Genomic DNA, 22,770 nt, shown 5'->3' on the forward strand with positions numbered 1-22,770 from the left:
TAAAATTACAATTTAATTTTAAACTCTTAAAAAATTTTACGACTTTACCTCGATATTATCTAAAAATCTTAAATAACTTTTGCAATACAAAAATAAAGGTAAACAGTAAATATATTTATGTGTGATTATAAGTGTTAAGTGCTCTCTTTCTCTCTCTTAAATAATTGAAATGAGAATGATAAAAATAGTCTAATAACTAAGATATATACAAGAAAAAATGAGAAAATAAAAAAATTGATTTTTTTTTAAACTTCGCAACCAGATAGTGAGTGTAATGAGTATATTGTAAGGTGTAATATAAAAAATAAGTTAAATATTTAATTTGAGAATAATCAAAACCTTATTTAATACTAAAGATGTTAAAAACAAAATCTAGCTTAATGAAAATGAAAAAGTAAGAAAAGGTTAGGTCAAATCTTAAATAAAACAAAATTTAATCCAAAGATTCTCCAAGTCATCTGCTCGTTATTAGTTCTGTTTTGGACGCCAAAACCGAGCATCGTCTGGGCTCATCACAACTAAAAGCCCAGTAATCGCTCATATTCGTAAAAGAATATCATCATCATTTCAATTTTCAACAGATCTCATCTGATCTGCTCTGCTCTTTTGTATCCAGATCTTCAATATCATTTTTTCTAATTTCTTCTCCAAATTTAATCCCTCTTAGAACAAAGCGCGGTAACATTCATTTTTGTATGTTGTTTATATTATTTCTGCTATCATACACTCGTAGATCCTAACTATCTTCTTCAACGATCTGCTTCAATTTTTTTTAAAAATCGTTGCTTAATTCCTTCATTTCGGCATTGCTTTCTTTTATTTAGTAGGGTGAGAGAGAAGGGAACTCCGGAATTATCGTGTTCGAAGCACCGGCTTAGATCGAAATGGCGGCTGGTGGATTTGTGAGCCGGGCTTTCGAGTCGATGCTCAAGGAATGTGCCGGAAAGAAGTATCCCGATCTTCAAAAGGCTATTCAAACTTATTTAGGTTAGATCTACACTTAATTTATTTGAACTTTATTTTATTGATCCTCGTTCTTTTATTGTTTCTTTTGAAATTCTTTTGGACATCTTCTATCCGTAATTGTGTTTGGAATTATGCTTTCTTTGTTTTTAATCTGTTTTCATTTTAGTATTTCTTCTTCTTCTTCTTCTTCTTCTTCTTCTTCTTCTTCTTCTTCTTCTATTTAACGTTGTGAGAGTTAAAGAAGTTCTAATTTCGGATTATGCTCTATATTATGCTCTATTGAGTTTCCTACTGTATCAGCCGTTGTTTAGTTATTTGAGTTTTGCATTTAGTATTCACTTGCATTCTACTATAGTATTACTTGTGATGCAGTTAGAATGGTGTTTAGGGATATGAAGTGTAGGAGTTGTAGCGCTTTCTGGAATTAGGTTAATAAACTTTACTTTCTGTGGAGTAAATGATGCCTATTTTATTTTAGTATTTGCATTTACAATTTTAATCAGAAAATGGGAGAGATTTGTTTCATGGATGGATTTTAGAAGGGATGTTGTACGTGAAATTGCTTTTAGTCAAAAGGGAAAGTGCAAAAGAATAATGCCAAGATAACTTGATAATGGTTACGGTTCTACTTCTTGTTATAATGGCTTGTTATAGGAGCTCGTCTTTTCTTCTTTCCACCAGAAAATTAGAGTATGTCATTAAGAGAAAAAAAAAGAGGATGGTAGAGTAAAAGATTTGGGCTCTTCACTTCTTACTGTGCACTGTTTTCCATGGATTAAGTAGATGACGTATTCACCTGTTTTCTTCAATATGTGAACTTATCTCTTCATGTAATTTCTTATTTAATTTGCTGCTGATTGGTCATAGCTTTCATCTATTTACTTTTTCATTATATTTCTTTTTCGTTTCTTCAGATAGTCCTAAGCAAACAAATCAGCACTCCTCATCCAGTGAGCAAAATCAAGCAGCAGCGGCTTCTGCTGGAGATGGAAGGTTTATGCCTGTTTACAATCTTATAATCTGATTTAAAAAAAAAAATGGTTCCAACTTGATTCATTTCTAGTTTCTTACCCAAGATATAAACCCTATGGAATAGCCTTTTTATGTATAGTTCTTTAGTCTATTACTTTACACTGTTGTTTGCTCTCCGTAGAGTTAACAATTAAAGTTTTCACCCACCACTGTAACCTTTTTCAGATTCAGCCTAGGTGGCGTTGTAAAAAATGATATTACTTGCAGTAATGTGATCATGGCTGAAGTTATAACAATTATTGATGACCTCTATTTTCTATTTTTGTCTTGTAGTTCTGGTGAAGCTGAAACTGTTGCCGGAGATGGAAGGTTTATATCTGTTTACAATCTTATAATCTGATTTAAAAAAAAAAATGGTTCCCACTTGATTCATTTCTAGTTTCTTACCCAAGATATAAACCCTATGGAATAGCCTTTTTATGTATAGTTCTTTAGTCTATTACTTTACACTGTTGTTTGCTCTCCATAGAGTTAACAACTGAAGTTTTCGCCCACCACTATAACTTTTTTCAGATTCAGCCTAGGTGGCGTTGTAAAAAATGATATGAAAATGATATTACTTGCAGTAATGTGATCATGGCTGAATTTATAACAATTATTGATGACCTCTATTTTCTATTTTTGTCTTGTAGTTCTGGTGAAACTGAAACTGTAGCCGGAAAAACTGGAACAGAACCTGATGGATCAAGCTCAGTTCCACAAAGTGCTGAGGATACTGAACATGTCAGTAAGCCAACTGGTGTGAGTGGAACAACTATCATAACTGCCTTAGCAAATGCAGGATACACCTTGGAAGGGGCTGAGGTGGAGCTTGTTCTAAATCCTCTTCGACTTGCATTTGAGTCAAAGAACTTAAAAATCCTTGAACCTGCTTTGGATTGTCTTCATGTATGTAGTTGTTTTCTCTCTTGATCTATTATTTTTAAATGTTTATTTTCTACTTCTTATCTATGATTTTTTATTCTTATATAACTCAAAGGGAATTCCACATCCATCTGAATACCTGTTATATATTCTTAAGAGCTGCTTATTTTTGTTCTTTGATTTTGGGAATTATAATGCCTTCATTTTTTATATAGTTGATTACTTATGGTCTGTTTTAATTCCATAAGCACAGAAACTAATTGCCTACGACCATCTGGAGGGAGATCCTGGTTTGGATGGTGGGAAAAATGTACCTCTGTTTACTGACATTCTGAATATGGTTTGCAGTTGTGTTGATAATTCTTCTCCTGACAGGTATGTGGTCTTGTGTATGTTAACCCTATTTTTAGCATATGGCACTCGTTAAGTATTTTAATTCTAGAAATCAATTTGCAGTACAATTCTGCAAGTGTTGAAGGTACTTCTTACTGCTGTAGCGTCCGCAAAGTTCCGAGGTAAATAGTGCAGGACCTAGTGGGATTCTCATCTGTTTTGTTGTATAGCATCTGAATTGAGTCTTGCTGCAATTTGCTTATTAAAATTGCAGTCCATGGGGAACCTTTGCTTGGAGTTATCAGAGTCTGCTACAATATTGCTCTTCACAGGTACTGTTTCTATTTGTTGAAGATAGTGATAGTCCAACTTAATAGTTTTCATAATTTGTGGATTGGATGTGTAGCAAGAGCCCGGTAAACCAAGCGACATCAAAGGCAATGTTGACACAGATGATTAGCATCATATTTAGGAGAATGGAGGCTGATCCAGTATGGAATTTATAATTCTAACCTTTTAACTGTTTTTCTTCCCTTTTATATCAGGAAGAAAATCGATAGTCTTAATATCTTTTACATGGAATTCAGGTCTCTACTTCATCTAATTCTTCTGATCATACCAAAGCTGCTTCTGTGGAGAATTCTACTTCAAAAGCTGAAGAAGCTTCCTCAAATGACCAAAATGACGATGAAATGACTCTAGGGGATGCACTTAATCAGGCCAAGGATACCACACTTGCATCTGTTGAGGAACTTCAAAACCTTGCTGGTGGGGCTGATATTAAGGTGCATCCTTTTCTTTGCTATTAGTTGTTTTGATTAATTTGATTTTCAGAACTCAGTTTCTATATCATTCTGTGGGTGTTTGCATTGGTGAAGTTTATTTTTATTGTATTTTATTTGTGGTTCTTACAACGGTACCTGCATGTTTTATAGGGTTTAGAGGCTGCTCTTGACAAAGTTGTGCATGTTGAAGATGGTAAAAAGATCACAAGGTATGGACTAAAATATTTTACCTAAATTTTCTGTCTTGATTTTCTTTCCTTCCTTTGTATATTGTTGCTTCTTTTCATGATTCTTGGAACTCTTCTTTAGAGGGATTGACCTTGAGAGCATGAGTATTGGTAAACGTGATGCATTACTAGTGTTCCGCACCCTTTGCAAGGTTGGTTCTTTTATCACTAATTATTCTTGCCATTTTGAACTCTCTGCTTGCATTCCCTTCATGAAATGTTTTATTTTGCAGATGGGTATGAAGGAAGATACTGATGAGGTCACAACCAAGACACGTATTCTGTCTCTTGAACTTCTGCAGGTTAGTTTTATGACTTTATTTTATGCTTTGTAAGAACGCTGGTTTGTTGTCTTTTCATAAAAGAATACAGTGTTTTCCCAACTATATGGGGTCTTATTTACAAATGCTTTTTTTTTTTTTTAAAATTCTATGTTAATATGATATTTTTGCTATTTTCTTTCTCTGGGGAAAAGCATCTATGTAGCATCTTTGTATTTGAGTTTGGATAGATTGAAAGCCTTTGACATTGTAGAGTAGACTTTCATTTGTATCTCTAAAAGAATCTTGTCAGCACAAACAATGTTTTAAAATGCCAAAATTTGTTTACTTTCTAAAGGTAATAAAGGAGTGATTGCTTATGTAATTCATCATGTTTTCTGGCCTATGTTATTTCAGGGTTTGTTGGAAGGGGTTAGCCATTCATTTACAAAGAACTTTCATTTCATTGATTCAGTGAAAGCATATCTCTCATATGCTTTGTTGCGGGCTTCAGTTTCGCAGTCCCCTGTCATTTTTCAGGTTATCTTGTATTTATGTACTCTATTTGTGGGAAGAATCTGCTACGAGAATTTGTCTGACTCTTTATTTCTTTGTGGCAGTATGCTACTGGGATATTTGCTGTGCTTTTGTTGCGATTCCGAGAGTGTCTCAAAGTATGATTATTATTTTGACAGATTGTTAAATCTAGTTCTTTCAAACATTGCATTAGTGCTATGATACACACTAGTTTTGCTTGATGCCTCAGTATCTTTTTCTTATCTCTTCCAGGGTGAAATTGGTGTTTTTTTCCCCTTGATTGTTTTGCGGTCATTGGATGGTTCAGACTTCCCTGTTAACCAAAAAACAAGTGTTCTTCGGTACAGTGCCCTTCCTAATTGATTGGATGTTGCAATTGCTGGTGCTAATTGATTTTAGTTAAATTGTGTTGTTCATTGTTCAGCTTTCACCATTAGCAATGTAATTTGCTATTTCTTTACATAATCTAATCTCTAATTATATTTTCTAGGATGCTTGAGAAAGTTTGCAAAGATCCCCAGATGCTTGTTGATGTTTATGTGAATTACGACTGTGATCTTGAGGCACCGAACTTATTTGAACGCTTGGTATGAACTCAGTCACCATTTACCTGTCATTTGTTTATATGTTTATATATTGTTCTTGGCCTTTTCATGTTTATATGTTGTTCTTGCCTTATGGCCCTCTAGGTCACAACTCTGTCTAAAATGGCTCAAGGGGCACAAAGTGCAGACCCAAATTCTGTTGTTGCCAACCAGACTACATCAATTAAGGGTTCTGCGCTCCAGGTAGGTTAATCTATTAACGAGCTCCACTAAATTAGCTTGCCAAGCATTAAGACTGTTATTCGTTTGTATTTCTATGCTTCCATGTCCACCACAGTTGTTTGATAAAGCTGTACTTCCTAAACTCTTCAGTGCCTTGTCAATGTACTAAAATCACTGGTTGACTGGGAGAAATCTCGAAGACAATCAGAAAGGAAGAGGGGAGGTATTGGGTCTTCCGAAGAAGATTCGGCTGGAGAATCTGTTGAGCTAAAAAGCAGGGAAGATGTTACCAGTAACTTTGAGAAGGCAAAAGCTCATAAATCTACCATGGAAGCTGCCATCTCTGAGGTAATTGATTGGGTTTTTTGCTCAAGGTTTTCAGACAGGAAGTTTTCTGTAATGCAAATATGTGGCAATTCAACAATCCTCAATTTCTTGGATTGTATTTAGGTTCTAAAAGATGGTTTTAATTATGTGGCAGTTCAACAGGCAACCGGTGAAGGGTATTGGGTATCTGATATCAAATAAATTAGTGGAAAATAATCCTGCTTCAGTTGCCCAATTTCTAAGGAATACTCTCAGTCTGGACAAGGTAGAGTTTTTAAAAATTCAACTTTTGCTTAATTCTTGTAGAAGTGGTCTAACTCTTAGCATTCTTACAGGCAATGATCGGTGATTATTTGGGTCAACATGAGGAGTTTCCCCTTGCTGTCATGCATGCTTACGTAGATTCGATGACATTTTCAGGGATGAAATTTCATACTGCAATACGAGAATTTCTTAAAGGATTTCGTCTTCCTGGGGAGGCTCAAAAGATAGATCGCATTATGGAAAAGTTTGCAGAAAGGTATAGGGGTATCTATGCTGTGTGCATGATACAGTCATTTTTATAAATTGTGAACATATGCATGACTTAATTTAATTATTGAAACAGACTTAAGTGGTCTTTAGTTTACTGATGGTTCTTTAGCCATTCCATGTAGGTTATTGTCATTGGATAGATATATCTTATTGTCTTGAGAACATTTCCCTAATATATCTTGGACAGCCTTCTATCTTCCTTCTGTTGTTTGTTTTATTAGTCTAGATTAAAAGTCAGTACAACTTCTGTCCTCAAATCTCAATTTCTGCTACATCATGCCAAACCTTTTCTTTAAACATGTTTGAGATTCATTCTGTAGCGAGGCTTGTAGGAAATTTAATTAAGAGTTTCATGCCTTTGCTGTATAATAATTTATTTTCTATGAACCATTTTACTATATATTTGTTGAGTTTTTTAATACAATTCTTGGTGTCCACTTATTATGTAGACTACGTGCTTCTCTGCAGGATCTGTGGTGCTTAGTTGTCTCATTTTGTGTTTGGCAGGTATTGTGCTGATAATCCTGGTCTTTTCAAGAATGCAGACACTGCATATGTTCTTGCATATGCAGTTATAATGCTGAACACTGATGCCCATAACCCAATGGTCTGGCCGAAAATGTCAAAGTCAGATTTTATACGCATGAATGCAACAAATGATCCAGAAGAGTCAGCCCCTACTGAGCTTCTGGAAGAGATCTATGATTCTATTGTTAAGGAAGAGATAAAAATGAAAGATGATGCAACTGGAATTGGGAAAGGTGTCAGGCAAAAGCCAGAGGGTGAAGAGAGAGGCCGCCTTGTTAGTATCCTTAATCTGGCTCTACCTAAACAAAAATCAGCAGTTGATGCTAAGTCTGAAAGTGAATCAATAATTAAGCAGACACAGGCTATCATCCGAAACCAAGGAGCAAAAAGAGTTTTTTACACTGCACAAGAGATTGAACTTGTTAAACCCATGGTTGAAGCTGTAGGATGGTCATTGCTGGCTACCTTCTCTGTTACAATGGAGGAAGGTGAAAATAGGCCGAGGGTTGCTCTTTGTATGGAAGGATTTAAAGCTGGGATACATATCACATATGTCCTCGGAATGGATACAATGCGCTATGCCTTTTTAACATCTCTAGTCAGGTAAAGCTATCTTTTTCTACTTGGAAAAGTTCCTTTTCCCCACCCTTCCCATTTGTAACCTTTGCTTTTGTTCTACTTTGTCATTGTATTTATTCTGTTGTTCTTACCTTGTCTCATGTTGGGCAGCCCCTACATCAATCACTATTACAATTGTTTAATTGAGCAATTCATGTCATCGTAATGCCTCAGGCAGTAGTTTAGCTGTAATGCTTAGTCTGTGAATTTTTGGATGTTAGGTTTACTTTCTTGCATGCCCCAAAGGATATGCGTAGTAAAAATGTGGAAGCATTGCGGACTCTATTGGGTTTATGTGACTCAGAACCAGATTCTCTTCAAGACACATGGAATGCTGTTCTTGAATGTGTTTCTCGGCTTGAATTTATAACAACAACTCCTGTTATTGCTGCAAGTGTCATGCATGGATCAAATCAGATCTCCAGGGATGCTGTTGTGCAGTCACTGAAAGAGTTGGCTGGGAAACCTGCTGAACAGGTTTTTACAAATAGTGAAAAATTGCCTAGTGATTCTGTTGTGGAGTTCTTCACTGCTCTTTGTGGTGTATCAGCAGAAGAACTGAGACAAACCCCAGCCCGTGTTTTCAGCTTGCAGAAGCTTGTCGAGATCAGTTATTACAATATTGCTCGTATACGCATGGTATTTCCTTGACTGCCTTGCTTTCCAATTACTTATCCTAGATTTTATGGCTAGTCTTATTCTGAACCTTGTTCTGTAGATTAGGATATGCGTTACTTCAGCGGGCATATTGAAATATTGAGAACATGTACGAATACCAGAGAGTACTCCTTAAAATGCTCTGACCATCTTTGAATTTCACCCAACTTTTTAGCTCAAAGCTTTTCGTTCCTACTTGAAAGTCCTGTTCTTTTAGGGAAAAGAAGATCATAAAGTACATGATATATCTGTACCATGTTCTCTTGGTAAAACTGCAGAGAATATTCTGATAGAAGTTTAAATAATGCAATTGAATCAACTTTACATGTAAAGTTACTCTAATTTACAAGAATAGGGCATTTTATATTAAACTGTCTTTCTTTTAGCACATATGAGCACTTTTTTAGGATAATTAGTTTCAGATGTGTAATTTCCAGACATGAGCTGTTACTTTGACATAATGGGATCTAATTATGGTTTATAAATTGATTTATATATCGAAAGTTATTCAGTAATTTCCTCCCACAGTACATGTTTTCTTATATTCTAAAAGTATTAATGATATGTCTATCAGGTCTGGGCCAGAATATGGACTGTCCTTGCAGATCATTTCATTTCTGCAGGCAGCCATGCAGATGAGAAAATTGCTATGTATGCTATAGATTCTTTGAGGCAGCTTGGTATGAAGTACTTGGAGCGTGCTGAATTGACCAATTTTACTTTTCAAAATGATATTCTTAAACCTTTTGTCATCCTCATGCGGAATAGTCGAAGTGGAACCGTAAGGAGCCTTATTGTTGACTGCATTGTCCAGGTATGTCCGCTTGCTCAGATTTCTTGAACATCTAACTCTCCTGCTGGTTGTTGTTTTCCCCTCTATCATATATTTTGCAGTTTAATACTTTTTTAATTTTAAGCCTTTGCTGTCAGTTTTGTCTTATTCCCGTGGGCATCCTGTGTGACACTCAAGACTTACCATGATGTTATTGCAGATGATAAAATCGAAGGTTGGAAGCATAAAATCTGGATGGAGAAGCGTTTTCATGATTTTCACTGCTGCCGCCGATGATGATATGGAACCAATTGTTGAAAGTGCATTTGAGAATGTGGAACAGGGTAAGAAACTGCCTTTTTCCTTTTTCCTGACTGATTCTTGTTTTCATTGTCCAATTAATTTAACAGCAGGTTCTTTGCAGTTGTACTGGAACACTTTGATCAAGTTGTTGGAGACTGTTTTATGGACTGTGTCAACTGTCTTATTAGGTTCGCCAACAATAAAACTTCCCACCGTATAAGTTTGAAGGCTGTGGCCCTTCTCCGTATATGTGAAGATCGTCTAGCAGAGGTTTGTTTTCCATACTTGAGCTTGATTTGTTAGTTGAGCATGTTGTTCTACCCTCTTGATCTCTTCCTCTGTAAGACTAAAATAGTCACAGTATGGTCTATAACTAGCAATGATCACTGACCCTTCTACCAAGAAGACTTTGTTCATTGTCTTTCTTATGATAAGATGCTGTAATTTTTTATTAAACTTTGAACATTTATATGAACTCTTTTTCTCTTATCAGGGAAAAGCTAAGTTTATATTAGCTGTTTCATCTCATTGATTATTTCTAACATGTTTGTGAATTTGCTTAAGTTCTGCATTCTTTTCTTTCTAAAGGATGTTTTGTGTAAGTATTTCCATTTGTGTTTCAATTACAGGGACGTATACCTGGTGGGGCTCTTAAACCAATTAGTGTTGATGCTGACTCAGCATTTGACGTAACCGAGCATTATTGGTTCCCAATGCTTGCTGGGTTGTCTGATCTGACGTCAGATTCAAGACCAGAGGTTAGGAGTTGTGCACTTGAAGTTTTGTTTGATTTGCTGAATGAAAGAGGTAGCAAGTTCTCAACATCATTTTGGGAGAGCATTTTCCATCGTGTCTTGTTTCCCATGTTTGATCATGTGAGACATGCTGGAAAGGAGAGCTTAATTTCCTCCGGAGATGAGTTGTTTCGTGAAAGCAGCATTCATTCACTTCAGTTGCTGTGCAACCTTTTCAACACTTTTTACAAGGTATATGAGTTTAGTTGTCCTCTTAACAGTATTATTCACACGATATATAAAATGCGGGTGGTGAGGTTTAGACTCTGTCTGGAAACCATACATCATCTAAATTTCTTATGGTCCATATAATCTTGCGATTGGACCATGCTTCCTGACAATTACTGGTTGCTTGAACTTTCTTGTCTATTTTGTTTCTCTTACAGGAGGTATGCTTTATGCTACCACCACTCTTGAGTTTGCTGCTGGACTGTGCTAAAAAGTCGGATCAGACAGTTGTTTCAATTTCTCTTGGGGCGTTGGTCCATCTCATAGAGGTTGGAGGACACCAGTTCAGTGAGAGTGACTGGGACATGTTGTTGAAAAGCATAAGGTATGCATGCCTTAAGATTTGATAATACGCAGTTTTTTGACGATTTGAATTTTTATTTGCAAGTCATGTATTTTGTTACATTATTCTTATCACCAGAGATGCATCATACACAACACAACCGCTTGAGCTACTCAATGCATTGGGACTAGAGAATCCAATGAACCCCTCTATTTTAAGAGATTTAAAGGTTCATACAGATGGTTATCAATTTAGGTCTACTGATAATGGGAACATTTCACCACTTGCATCCCCTAGTAGCAGCACAAGGAATACTAATGCATCTGTTTCACAAGATCACAGTCAAGACTCTGCATTACAGCCTATTCCAGATGGATCTGAAGGTTAGCTGTTGAGAATCTTTGCCCTTAAAATTTAGACAGCACATAATCTGCATCTTCATCAGTTAATATATTTAACATATCAGAATTAGTTGTACGTTGCAGATTTGTCTGCCTAGCTATGTACAAAGTTTAAATACCCTCTGATCATATGCTGATGTCGAGTTTTCCTTAATACTATAAGCAAAGGGCTGACCCATGCACTACTGCTCATACCACCCAATCTGGACATTTGAATTTGTCCATTGACAAACCAACCCTGATAATTATATACATTGTCATTCCTGTAGGTGTTCCCTCACCGTCAGGTAGAGCTCAGAAGTCTGCTGAAGCTGGGAGTCTCCAACGAAGTCAAACTATAGGTCAAAGAATCATGGATAACATATTTCTTAGAGGTTTTACCTCAAAACCAAAGAGTCCTACATCAGAGACTCCAGTTCCATCTTCACCTCTGAAGGTAAGCATGTCTCCACTGCTTATTTATTGTACTTATTCTGAAAAAAAGAAAAGGAGACCTCCTTATTGCACTCTCTTGTTATTGTTATGCAAATATTTGCTTATAAGTATTAAGAAGCTAGTTTTTGTCATTTCAATCTTGCTGATGTTTCTATTTAAGGCTAAAATGTAAAAGTATGGTTGTAAAGCATTAGTGAAGCTATATGCATTCTCCCTTTTTCACTTACCCCTCTTTTTTTATCCGATGGTTCTCTAGCTTCCCGAGTCTCTGGAGCCTGATGCCAGGGATGAGGAGGAAAGTCCACTGATGGCAACAGTTAGGGGCAAGTGCATCACTCAGTTATTACTTCTTGGTGCTGTTGATAGCATTCAGGTTTGTGTCTTTGGACTTTGGGAATTGGGATTGTATGATTTTATAATTCTTTTACCAATTAAATTGTGGTCTAAATTGGCAGAAAAAATACTGGGATAATTTGAAAGCAACTCAGAAGATTGCCATAATGGACATTTTGTTATCCTTACTAGAGTTTGCTGCTTCATATAATTCGTATTCTAACCTCAGAACACGTATGCACCATACTCCTGCAGAAAGGTAAGAAAATCAATTTTTTCTCAATTCATCTTTCAGTAATCATTTTGCCAATAAATCTTCTTACCTGCAGAACGTGTCGGCTTCTAATAACTTCTTACCTTGGCAGGCCCCCTCTAAATCTTCTCCGTCAAGAGTTAGCAGGAACTTCCATTTATCTGGATGTCTTGCAAAAAGTGACATCAGGATTTAATGACAATAATAGACAAAACCTAGAATCTAGTGGTTCTCAGGACACTGAAGATTCGAAACTGGAAGGAATAGCAGAAGAGAGGCTGATTTCTTTCTGTGAACAGGTACTAAGGGATGCCACTGATCTCCAGTCTATAATAGGGGAAACTACCAATGTGGATATTCATCGAGTTTTGGAATTGAGGTCTCCAATCATCATTAAGGTACTATATCAGAAATAAAGGAATTGAACTATTTTAGTGCTTTGAATTGAATATCTCCTCATCGTTATTGTTTCAGGGGTCACATTACATTATATTTTTTCTGCGATCATATGATCTGTGTTGGTTTTGCTCTTGCAGGTGCTTAGAGGCATGTGCTTCATGAACAATAAGATTTTCAGGAAACACCTCAGAGAATTTTATCCTTTGCTTACAAAACTTGTCTGCTGTGACCAGGTAAATCTCCCTTTTTCTTTGCCTGTACCACAGAATCTCCTAATACATTTCTAGTCATACGTCTGTATGCGATATAAGAATCGTATTATGTTTCGAAACGGCCGATTTAGATTTCTTTGTTCCCATCACCATGGCCCCTGCAGACTAGGCACAATTTTTTCACTCCTTAACCACCAGTTTCCCGCCTATGGTTTGGTCTCCACTTATTTGCAATTAAGCATGAAAAAGAATAGAATCAGTCCTGAAGTCGAACTAATCTTTTTTTTGTTTGTTTTTTAATTTGTCGTAACCGATTGCATTTTTATTTATTCAGTTGGGTGTTCGTGGAGCACTGGGTGATCTTTTCAGGATACAATTGAAAGCTCTCCTACCATGAGTTATAATGTCTATTTTTGAGCTGTTTTTGGAGGACTGGGGTTTCGGCATTGTTGCGAAAATTCCATCGGATCATGGCCATGTTGTATTATTGTTTACCGAGCGAGAAAAAAGAAATTAGATGGTTTAAAATTGACATTCTATTTTTTTTTTCCCTTGCAAACGCTTGTTATTTTACAGGTAGCATAGAATTCAAATATATTGAGGTAAAGGTTGTTTCAGTGATTTACATTTATACCTGAGTTACAACTAGCGAAATTTTCTGTGTTATAGAATGAATATATTTGAATTTCACTTATCTGATTGATTTTGTGTTCCTTTTTATTAGCTAATACAAACGTTAAAAAACGGTTCGTTCGTATTGTCGATGAAAACGGTTCGGTTTGGATCGATTTTGGAAAAAAATTACTGTTCTAAGTTTTTTGTTTATTTCAATTTTTGGTCAGTTTGGATAATTAATTTTGGTCACTTTGGATAATTATGGTTTGGGCCTAGAAGATTAATTCACACCCAAAAAAAATAAAAAATAAAAACTTATATAGAATTTAACTTTACTTTTAAAAACCGATTATATAAGGATTTAAAAAAAAAAGTTGACCATATTTTTAGGGTTGAAAAAAATGGTTTCTGAAAACAAAACAAACATGGCCTCACTCATTCCCCTTTCTGACCCTTCTTCCAATTTCTCCGTACCTTCTCAAAATCCCGTTCTTCCCAATTCTGATTTCGTTTCTGCTACTAATAATAGTTCTCCGATTCAAAGTTCGCCTAAAAATATGTCAAAATTTCGTATCAAGATTCCCCGCCATCTTTTCATTGGCACAAAAGAGAATCCGAATCCCATTACCGAACCACTCATAGATGATACCTCAAAGTTTATAAAGAACAATAGCAAGATTGTGGATGATCCCTCTGTTGTCGGAAAGGATGATGAAAGTGAATCCAGTGCTGTTGTTTTGAAAGTAAAATCTTTGCCTGTGATCGATACTCAATCACCACCTCGAGCAACCACTGTTCCACTTAAAAAGCACAAACAAAATAAGCGACAGTTCTCAGTTGTACTTACGAGGGAAGAGATTGAAGAGGATATCGTCGCAATCGAAGCCTTGGCGGGCGGCAAACGATTACGAAGGCCCAAAAACCGAGACCCACCTTATAACAGAACTGATCGAAGACGCATTGATCTTTTGTTTCCAGGGTTGGGGAATTGATAAACTACCATGAAATTATTTTATTTATAAGAACCCTAATCTTTATTTCAATATAATCCATATTTAATTTCACATTATTTTTGTTTTAATTTTGTATATGCTCGTATTATCAAATCAGACCGTAAATTAACAGCAAAAACAATTTTTCAAATACTTAAACAGTTCCTTTATAATTTGGGTAACCATGCATTGAGTTTTGTTATGTAAGAAAATCTATTATCATCGGCAACCACTACTATACAATGTGATATGGAGAAATGCCTGCTCTGCTCAAACTTTAGATTTCGAAAGCTGGCTGCTCTTATCATCCAATAGGAAGAGAAACCGGAACCTCGAATCGAAAGGTATGATGGAAAATACTCTAGCACCGAGGATCCTCCACTTATTACGTGATAAACAGTTCTTAACCATGGAAGCTTGTTGCGGCGATAAGAATTGACAAATCCAATCGGGTAAAACCGAGTCCTCCACCATTCCTTTGGCAAAACAATGCAGCAATTTAGGCACTAATAGTTTCCCTTTGTTACTTATTCCGACAGATGCTTGAATGTAGTCTTGCATTGATCTTTTTAGCGACTCGTTCATATTTTCAGGCCTGAAAATCCTCACCTGCGATGGGAGATGTTGGTAAAAGTAGAACGCTACTCGACCATAACAATTGGAAAGTGGATATAGGGATGTTGAATGAGATCTTACCGCAGGTGATGAATGCAACCCGCAACTTAAGGCAAAATGAACTAGAGGCTCGGGATGATCAATTGTATACTTCTGCAGTTCAGCAGAAGCCTTGAATTTCTGAAGTGCGAAAACCGCAGCCTAAAAATGATTTCAAATAGAATACAAGGAAGAACGCAATACAAAAATTAAAAATAATAAGAAAACCGGAGAAGAAAGTAGCCCGAAAAAGAGAAAAGGGAATGGGTAAAGATGGATTTCCACTTGTGGAGAAACTTGAAAATACTCAACGAAGGAAGCCCCACAAAAGTTATTATAGAGCATTCATCACTAAGCTAATATACCCCTTCCGGAGATGCCGATGCTTCCAAGTACTGATATCTTTCCTGTCTTTTTTTGCATGATATCCCATTGCACAGTGCATGTTTCAAATTTTGGATAAATGTGGCTACTATTGCAAGGAGCTAGTAACTGTTTAAAAATGGAGTAATTATACATACTATTTGAGGTCGATAAGTAGCAGGATTCATCTTTAGAACGGTGCATTCTATGTCAGCTGCACTCACGGAGAGTCCTCCAATGGTGTACGCAGCCTGCATGTTATCATACGGTACCGTTAGCATGTACCCAAAGCAGCATACCGGAGGGAGGGAGGGAGGGAGAGGAGGGAGGTGCGGAGGGATAAGATGAAAAGTTATGTCATCAAACCTTCTGCATTAAGGAAAATAGTTTGATATCGTTTCTTGGAACTCCATATGCTAAATATGCCTGCAAAATAGATTTGAAAGGGGAAAAAAAATCAGACAAGACGATCAGAAACTGAAGTCTTAGACCATGTCAACACTTCTTCTAGACAAGACTTGCTATCTATTTATAGAATCCCAAATTATCTAAAGAGTGCACGTATAAATCATTTACGGAGCGCATGGATTGGAAAGGTAGAAGTGTATTACATGCATAATCAATGCATTATACAAGTTAACCCAAAATGCCAGTTTCTCATTGGAACTCATTTGAGAAGGATCCACCCTCAACAGCTGCTCAACAAGCAATCTGTACGGAAACAAAGAGGAGCAGTAAAAGCAATACTGTCAGGATTGTTGCTTTAAGCGTTTCTAGTAAGGCAGTGAAATAAGGGTATAAAAACAAGTCTAAAAACGGAATAAATAGTTCACCTGAATCTTTTTAGAGCCATAGCGGCATATTCAAGTTCTTTCTTCCCAACAGACAACCACGAGACTTCAATCGCTTTACTATAGGTCCCAATACTAAATGTCCAGTCAACTTTGTCGGAGATTCCATAAGGGTCATATGCACCACCTCCTGAGGGACTACTTACAAAGGAAGTTACAACGGGTGAGTCCGAGGATGATGCCAAAAAATTGGCAAGGGGGCAGTGAGGTGAAGCGGGTGACACCGAAGAAGAAGACGATGAAGAAGAAAGCTTGGATGAATCTGCTAAGAAAATGAAAATATCTCTCATGCGTAAGACCATTTCTTCAGATAGTTGATTGGGATGATGCCAAAGGTTATCCACGATATAATTGTTATCAATAAAAGCCTCTGGCAGATGCATATCATCCGTGTTTTGTTCGGCTTCCTCTTCATTGCAAAGCCTTGCAATCTAAAACATAAATTAGACGGTCAACAGATGCATTATTCCGAACACTTCTAAGGATATTGATGACATTACCGGTTCGGTTAAGTAAGCCAAAGAGCTATCAAAAAGTGACGTTGAAGGAAATGGCAAATGCTTTAAATGGTACTCAGCAAGACGTCGCTCATTCCTTTCTTGACTAATCTGACATTGTAAAGAAACAAATTCCTGCTCTAAATTTGCTACGGTAATCTCGAGAACAGCTATGCTATCTAAAAGCTCCTGGGCCTGAAATCCAAGTTTCGGAAATTGAGAAAAGAACATAAAAACAGAACAGAAATCCCACGGAAGGAGACTGACCTTATCAGGAAGCTTGCCTGGAGAACTAGACGAAGGTGAACCACAATGTTCAACAGCACTTGCTAGAGCTAAGTGCAAATCAGTCTCTTCCTGCAACTGCTGCTGCAACTTTTTAACCTGTATCATCCAAGTGGTAGCATGTTGCATGAGAATGAGATATAAATCCTGCACAGAGCTGGCTGTTACCGGTAAGATAAAAAAGAAAATCAAAACATGTATATCATGATCACGGCATGTCATTCATTAGCAAAACCGTTAATTCTCAACGAGTAAACAATGTGTTTCATGTTTTTATATGTCTCCCCTTAAAAGTCCATTGTTATGCCAATTCTTCTTTGCTTCCTAGTAGAATACATCAAATCAACCCTCGATAAGCTTAAGATTTATAAAGACGAGGAACGAGAGTGATGTAGATTCGTAGACTAAAAACGAGTTCAAAAACCCTTACTTCTTGCAATCTCCATCTTTTGGGGGGGACAAAAACATAAGAAAGGGAAAATTTTCAAGAGAAACTGATTTTCGAACAAATATGCAAAAACAAATAATGAAATAGAATTAGAATCCTCTTACTTCTTGCTCAAGCTGGTATTTATAATTACACAACTGTTGATTTGTCTCTTGTCCACTCCTTTCATGGGACTTACCATCCTGGTATAACAACATGATTTCAGAATCTAAAAATCTTTTCAAAAAACCTAAACAAATATATCATAAATTCATAATAAAAACCCTTGCTTTCTTAGTAAAACTAACAATTTCCCCTCATAATAATTTCGATTCTGGAAATTTTAAGGAACATAATAAAATTAGCTATTGGAAATTACCTCCAATTCAGAACAAGAATTACAAGAATCATCCCCAGCTGAAAATGACTTGCTCCAAACCTTACCACTCTTCCATTGTAAATACCTATTAATAGAACTTCCCCTGCAAAACCATCAACCATACTGCATTCACCATTACAAAACCAGAAGAAAAAAAAAGAGAGCAGAAAATGAAAAAGGACCAAAAGAAAAAAGACCCACCAACTGATTGGTAGAATAAAACCCCCATTATTACCACCATTGCAATCCCCATTCCCATGAATGGTATTACTATTAGGACTTTGAGGATGATGATCTTCATCCAAAGCTTCAGGCTTCAAACAAAGCATCATTCCAAGAACCACAAAAAAAATAAAAAATCTAATGAACACCCCAAGATTGCAATTTTAGTTGAATTTTTCACAACCAGTGGTTCATATTTTTTTTCTTCTTCTTGCACCTGTTGAACACATAGGAATCTAATGACTCCACCAACTAAAGACTACCCTTTCAAGACAAAAAAAAAAAGGAAAAGAAAATCAGCATGGAAATTATTTTTTTCAACTGCTGCAAAGAGGGTGTGAAGGAAAGGGACAAAAAATGAAGAGGGAAGTGGGGTATATAGAGGGGGCCTATAAAGGAGTGGATTTGGGGGTGTAATACTATAAAATTATGAGTTGTGTAAGTATTAATAGTAAGGAAGAAAGAGACCCCATTTCCACAGTTGAGGCAAATATGGATCTATCATATGTCATACTCTGTTTTTCCAGCGCCACTCTTCATTCACCGACAACGCTCACATGCCTTCATTTTTTTCCTCTTTTCAGTTCATTTTCATGGTATTGTTTTTTCACCTTACTTTCCGCCTTTTTTGAGTAATCAAACGGTGTCGTTTCCCTGCTTATGTGTTTGCTTACCTAATTTGTAAAAATAGATTTGGTAAATTCCCTTATTAGTCACTCTAAATATGTGTTGTTCTTATTTTGGTCATACCATTTTCTTTTGTTATTTGGTCACTCAAAATAAAAATTTATCAAATTATCACTCCATTGTTAAATGGTAACAAGAGATTAACAGTGCATTTCCACATTAGTCACTCCAAAATTAGGGTAAACTATCCATCAATCACTCTAAATAAGGGTGTTCCTATTTTGGGCACCTCAAAATTTTTTCGTACAAATGCACCATTAGTTTTTTGTTACCATTTAACTGTGTAGTGGCCAATTTAATCAATTTCTTTCTTTGGAGGGAGCAAAATAAGAATGATCCTTGATTAAAGTAACCTGTTATTAGAATATCAACAAGGGACTTCAGTCACTACTTTATGTTATTGGCTTGTGAGAAAGATTTTAATGTAAAGTTCAACAAACCAAGTTTAGAAATTTTAACTTAAATTTTATTTAAATTGGTTAAATAGCTTTATTTAGGGTTCGATTATTTATTTAAACTTAAAGGTACATCTGAAATTTAAGAGAATTTGAATAAAAATATTAAATTTAAGAAATAAGATTAGGCAATATACTTTTTGTGCTATACCTTAAATTGATTTTTAGCCTATCTACTGAAAAATAGACAATTTAGCCTATCTATATATGAGTAAGCAAAGTAGTCCATCCGTCAAATATTGGTGTTTATGAATAATGTATAATAACAATTTAGCGCTCAATATTTACATATTTATTCAATTTGATCCTACTCTTTTTTTATTGGAAGTGAATTAAAAAATTGAACTATTAAAGCTAAAAGATCAAAAAGACCTTAATAACAAATTAAAAATAGTTAAGTCTTTTTAAATTTTAAAAATATTAAAAAACATAAAAATTATAGACAACATAAAAAAGTTCTAAAATTTTAAATTATAATTTTTTTATTAAAAACAACAATAAAGATTCATACAAGATTTTTCTTAAAAAAATTGAACGTGTACCTATTGGATCAATATTATTTTTAATAAAAATTAAATAAAATTAAATATATTTTTATATTTTTATGACTTTGAAATAATTTTTATTTTTAAAAGAGTTTAAATATTTTTTAATTTACTTCTATTGGTCGAGTTTAATAAAAATTAAATTCACCATATTTTTAGGGTTTAAAAAAAAATGTTTTTGAAATTGAAAGAAACTTGGCTTCACTCATTCCCCTCTCTCACCCTTCTCCCAATTTCTCGGTACCTTCTCAAAATCCCGTCGTTCCCAACTCTGATTTTGTTCCTTCCACTTATAATCGTTCCCATCATCTTTCCGTTGCCGCAAAAGAGGATCTCAATCCCATTACCGAGTACCCTTCAAATCAGAAATCGCCCCTAGTTAATCCCTCAAAGTTTGATGTCAAGAACAATACCAAGTTTCCGGATAATCCCTCTGTCACCGGAAAGGATGATGAAAGCGATACTCAACAACCATCTCGAGCACCCACAGTTCGGCCAGCAAAGAACAAACAAAAGAAGCGGCGGTTCGCGGTTGTACTTACGAGGGAAGAGATTGAAGATGATATCGCCGCAATCGAAGCCTTGGCAGGCGGCAAGCGATTACGAAGGCCCAAGAACCGAGACCCATCTTGTAACAGAACCGATCGAAGGCACCTTGATCATTTGTTTCCAGGGTTACGGAATTGAAAACTGTCATCAAATTATTTTATTTGTAAGAACCTTAATTTTCATTTTAATTTCATGCATATTTACTTTCACATGATTTGTCATATTCAATCTCGGTTTAATTTTGTATATGCTCAAATTATCCTTATTTTTTAAAATATTTGTATAGAATTGATGATTTTTATTGTGTAAAGTAGCTTGGAAGGTAGGAAATTTGGTGGATTTAGAAGGGAAGGATGAATGTTTTGATGGGGTGATTTCTAATGCGTATAATTTTTTTTTTTTACATTGATTATCCCTAAGAAATTTGTGGTTTAAGTATATATTCTTTTCTTGGTCCCATCATCTTTCAACTTAAGCATGTTTTGACGACATTTTTATATGTTGAAAATTTCATCAGGCTCACAAGCACTGGTTAGCTTTGTACTGCTGCAGGAATTTCATGTGCACTGACTGCATGTTTATCCAACATGAGCCATTTTCATTCCTTAACTCAGTAGTGACTACTGCAGGGGGATATTTAGATTTGCTTTCCATCTTCTGTTATTTAGTGTTGAAGGATTGATAGAAGAGCTAGAAATAGGGGCTTACCTTAATATGCAAGACAAACCATAATTCAGTATTGGTCTTGTATGGCCAAGCCTGGGTTGTCCTTCCCTTATCCAATTTTTTTTTTTCTATACTGAAGTTTTCCTTGCTGTAAGGGGGATCTTGTCTGGCGATGACATTGGTTGTCACTTGGTGTAAAAGAACTAGGGTGACTATGTTGGTGGATTGCTGGATTTGTATTCGTTTTTGGTTGGTATCAAAATTGACAGGACTGGTAGGGTATGGTGGTTGTCTATGTGTGCTACTACTCTTTGGTATCAAAAGTTGAACAAAATCCTCATTCCGGAATCAGCATAGCCGTGAGACATTGTCGAATGAGCAGATTGATATTATTGAGTTTAATGATGATAACAATGCATATCCTTAATCGTCTATCTTTACACTAGAATGAAGTAAATAAGATGTATATTCACCTGCTTTCGAGCTTGACATCTTGCTGCTGATTCTCTGTTCTTTATCATTCTCCTTTGCTGCCTCTCGGCAACCTTCTCCACAGCAGTGCATTTCCTACCCCTCGAACTTCCATTGAACACATAAGGAACTGGCGAGACTGAGGAAGTATCCGCACTACTCTTCCCTATCCCATCTGATGAGAAGTGGTTAGCAGGTGATCCAGCTGCAATGCTGACAGGCCCTCCTAAATCAACCATCCCCGTCTTTCCACCCTGAATAAGACCATTACTTAGTCCCTGGCCCCCCATCTCAGTAATTCCCCCTCTATTTCCAGAACTCCCCAACCGACCACCACTTTGTAAAGGCATCTGACATCCAAATCCTACAGCAGGTAAAGTGATGCTGGTGGTTATGTTGAGTTTGCTGCTGAACTAACTGGTGCTGGTTTGATTTAACCCCATTAACATTCAAAGGCAAATTGGAAGCCTGAAAACCTGTTTGATTACTACCTTGAGAAAGGCTATTCCGCACCCGGTGATGGTATGCTTAAATTGCTGCTACATAGCTGCCTTACAAGCCCTTGGAGGTACCTTCATCAAGCTGCTGTTGAGTGCATCAAAGTCAGGGGTATGCTGATAGGGTGATGATATGCTTAAATTGCTGCTTCAGAATGGATGCGCAAGGTTTCTTTTAACTATTGAATCTGATTCTGCAATTGCTTTGTTGTGGACTATTGATAAATCTAAAAGACCCGAGATGGTTTGGGATATTCAATAAATGTGAAGTTTGAATCTTGCATTTTAACCCTTTTTTCCTTATTTTCAGATTGTAGGTTAAAGACCTAATTTGTACAAAGTTGTAAGAATGGCCTTACATTTTCTTATTTCAATTGTCTTAAAATTTTAGTTTAGAACTTCTGGTTTTTGGTTTCAATTTGTTTCAGCTTTTAAAAGATTCAACATAGTTTCAAGAAATGTTTTTGTAGCTGGAACCATATTATGTTGTTCTTTCAATCAATGGCTAAAACAAGATGATGTTTGGGGATTTGTTTTACTCTAGCTTTCCTAATGCTATATTGTATGTTGGTGTGGCATTTATCATCTTAAATGCAGAACTAGGAGGATAGACTGAATCTTATACACTGGCTTAGAATCTGATATTCATCTTTAGTGCCTCTTAATTTGAAAATGAAGATGATGTCTTTGTTTCTTCCACCCATTTTTATTTATTTATGATATGATATTTGTTCAACAATGGGTTGGGATTTTTTTGAGTTTGGGTA

At 36.0% G+C, this 22,770-nt stretch overlaps 2 protein-coding genes and 1 long non-coding RNA gene across 9 annotated transcripts; 2 read left to right on the plus strand and 1 right to left on the minus strand.

Moving 5' to 3' along the window:
* The first annotated feature begins 380 nt into the window (after positions 1-380).
* Positions 381-13,519, plus strand: LOC108451174 (brefeldin A-inhibited guanine nucleotide-exchange protein 5-like). 7 transcript variants are annotated; one of them, XM_017748908.2, is made up of 35 exons: positions 381-693; positions 825-987; positions 1,881-1,959; positions 2,272-2,307; positions 2,631-2,886; positions 3,116-3,237; positions 3,319-3,377; positions 3,470-3,527; positions 3,602-3,686; positions 3,783-3,980; positions 4,131-4,189; positions 4,290-4,359; positions 4,441-4,509; positions 4,885-5,007; positions 5,088-5,141; positions 5,257-5,345; positions 5,495-5,591; positions 5,694-5,792; positions 5,922-6,119; positions 6,253-6,363; positions 6,434-6,618; positions 7,140-7,763; positions 8,000-8,417; positions 9,010-9,249; positions 9,428-9,551; positions 9,632-9,780; positions 10,140-10,496; positions 10,691-10,857; positions 10,954-11,198; positions 11,486-11,652; positions 11,908-12,024; positions 12,107-12,243; positions 12,350-12,635; positions 12,774-12,869; positions 13,183-13,519. In XM_017748908.2, exons 2-35 carry the CDS (start codon positions 885-887, stop codon positions 13,243-13,245), a joined length of 5,340 nt encoding a protein of 1,779 aa, XP_017604397.1. In that variant the 5' UTR covers positions 381-693; positions 825-884; the 3' UTR covers positions 13,246-13,519. The 7 variants fall into 7 exon arrangements, with proteins under 7 accessions (XP_017604397.1, XP_017604405.1, XP_017604393.1 ...); XM_017748916.2 differs by having other exon boundaries at positions 828-987; XM_017748904.2 differs by having other exon boundaries at positions 381-678.
* A 1,078-nt stretch (positions 13,520-14,597) lies between these two features.
* LOC108478351 (uncharacterized) lies at positions 14,598-18,725 on the minus strand. The gene is made up of 11 exons (XM_017780839.2): positions 18,113-18,725; positions 17,912-18,014; positions 17,658-17,735; positions 17,088-17,204; positions 16,824-17,015; positions 16,306-16,754; positions 16,084-16,183; positions 15,839-15,898; positions 15,631-15,723; positions 15,152-15,271; positions 14,598-15,064 (listed from the first exon to the last, which is right to left on the minus strand). Exons 1-11 carry the CDS (start codon positions 18,241-18,243, stop codon positions 14,726-14,728), a joined length of 1,782 nt encoding a protein of 593 aa, XP_017636328.1. The 5' UTR covers positions 18,244-18,725; the 3' UTR covers positions 14,598-14,725.
* A 1,218-nt stretch (positions 18,726-19,943) lies between these two features.
* LOC108466641 (uncharacterized) lies at positions 19,944-22,532 on the plus strand. Its single transcript, XR_008286165.1, has 2 exons — positions 19,944-20,532; positions 20,887-22,532. It is a non-coding gene; the product is annotated as an uncharacterized LOC108466641 (long non-coding RNA).
* Positions 22,533-22,770: the final 238 nt, after the last annotated feature.

Source organism: Gossypium arboreum, chromosome 7, assembly GCF_025698485.1.
Source record: "Gossypium arboreum isolate Shixiya-1 chromosome 7, ASM2569848v2, whole genome shotgun sequence".
Taxonomy (NCBI): Eukaryota; Viridiplantae; Streptophyta; class Magnoliopsida; order Malvales; family Malvaceae; genus Gossypium; species Gossypium arboreum.

Coding starts and splice junctions, on each gene's coding strand:
- LOC108451174 (XM_017748908.2), top strand. CDS start 885: ATGGCGGCTGGTGGATTTGTGAGCCGGGCTTTCGAGTCGATGCTCAAG. Junction 5,592..5,693: donor CGAACTTATTTGAACGCTTG/GTATGAACTCAG, acceptor ATGGCCCTCTAG/GTCACAACTCTGTCTAAAAT. Junction 12,244..12,349: donor CACCATACTCCTGCAGAAAG/GTAAGAAAATCA, acceptor TTACCTTGGCAG/GCCCCCTCTAAATCTTCTCC.
- LOC108478351 (XM_017780839.2), bottom strand. CDS start 18,243: ATGATGCTTTGTTTGAAGCCTGAAGCTTTGGATGAAGATCATCATCCT. Junction 18,015..18,112: donor TTTATTCTACCAATCAGTTG/GTGGGTCTTTTT, acceptor ATGGTTTTGCAG/GGGAAGTTCTATTAATAGGT. Junction 16,184..16,305: donor ATGGCTCTAAAAAGATTCAG/GTGAACTATTTA, acceptor GTTTCCGTACAG/ATTGCTTGTTGAGCAGCTGT.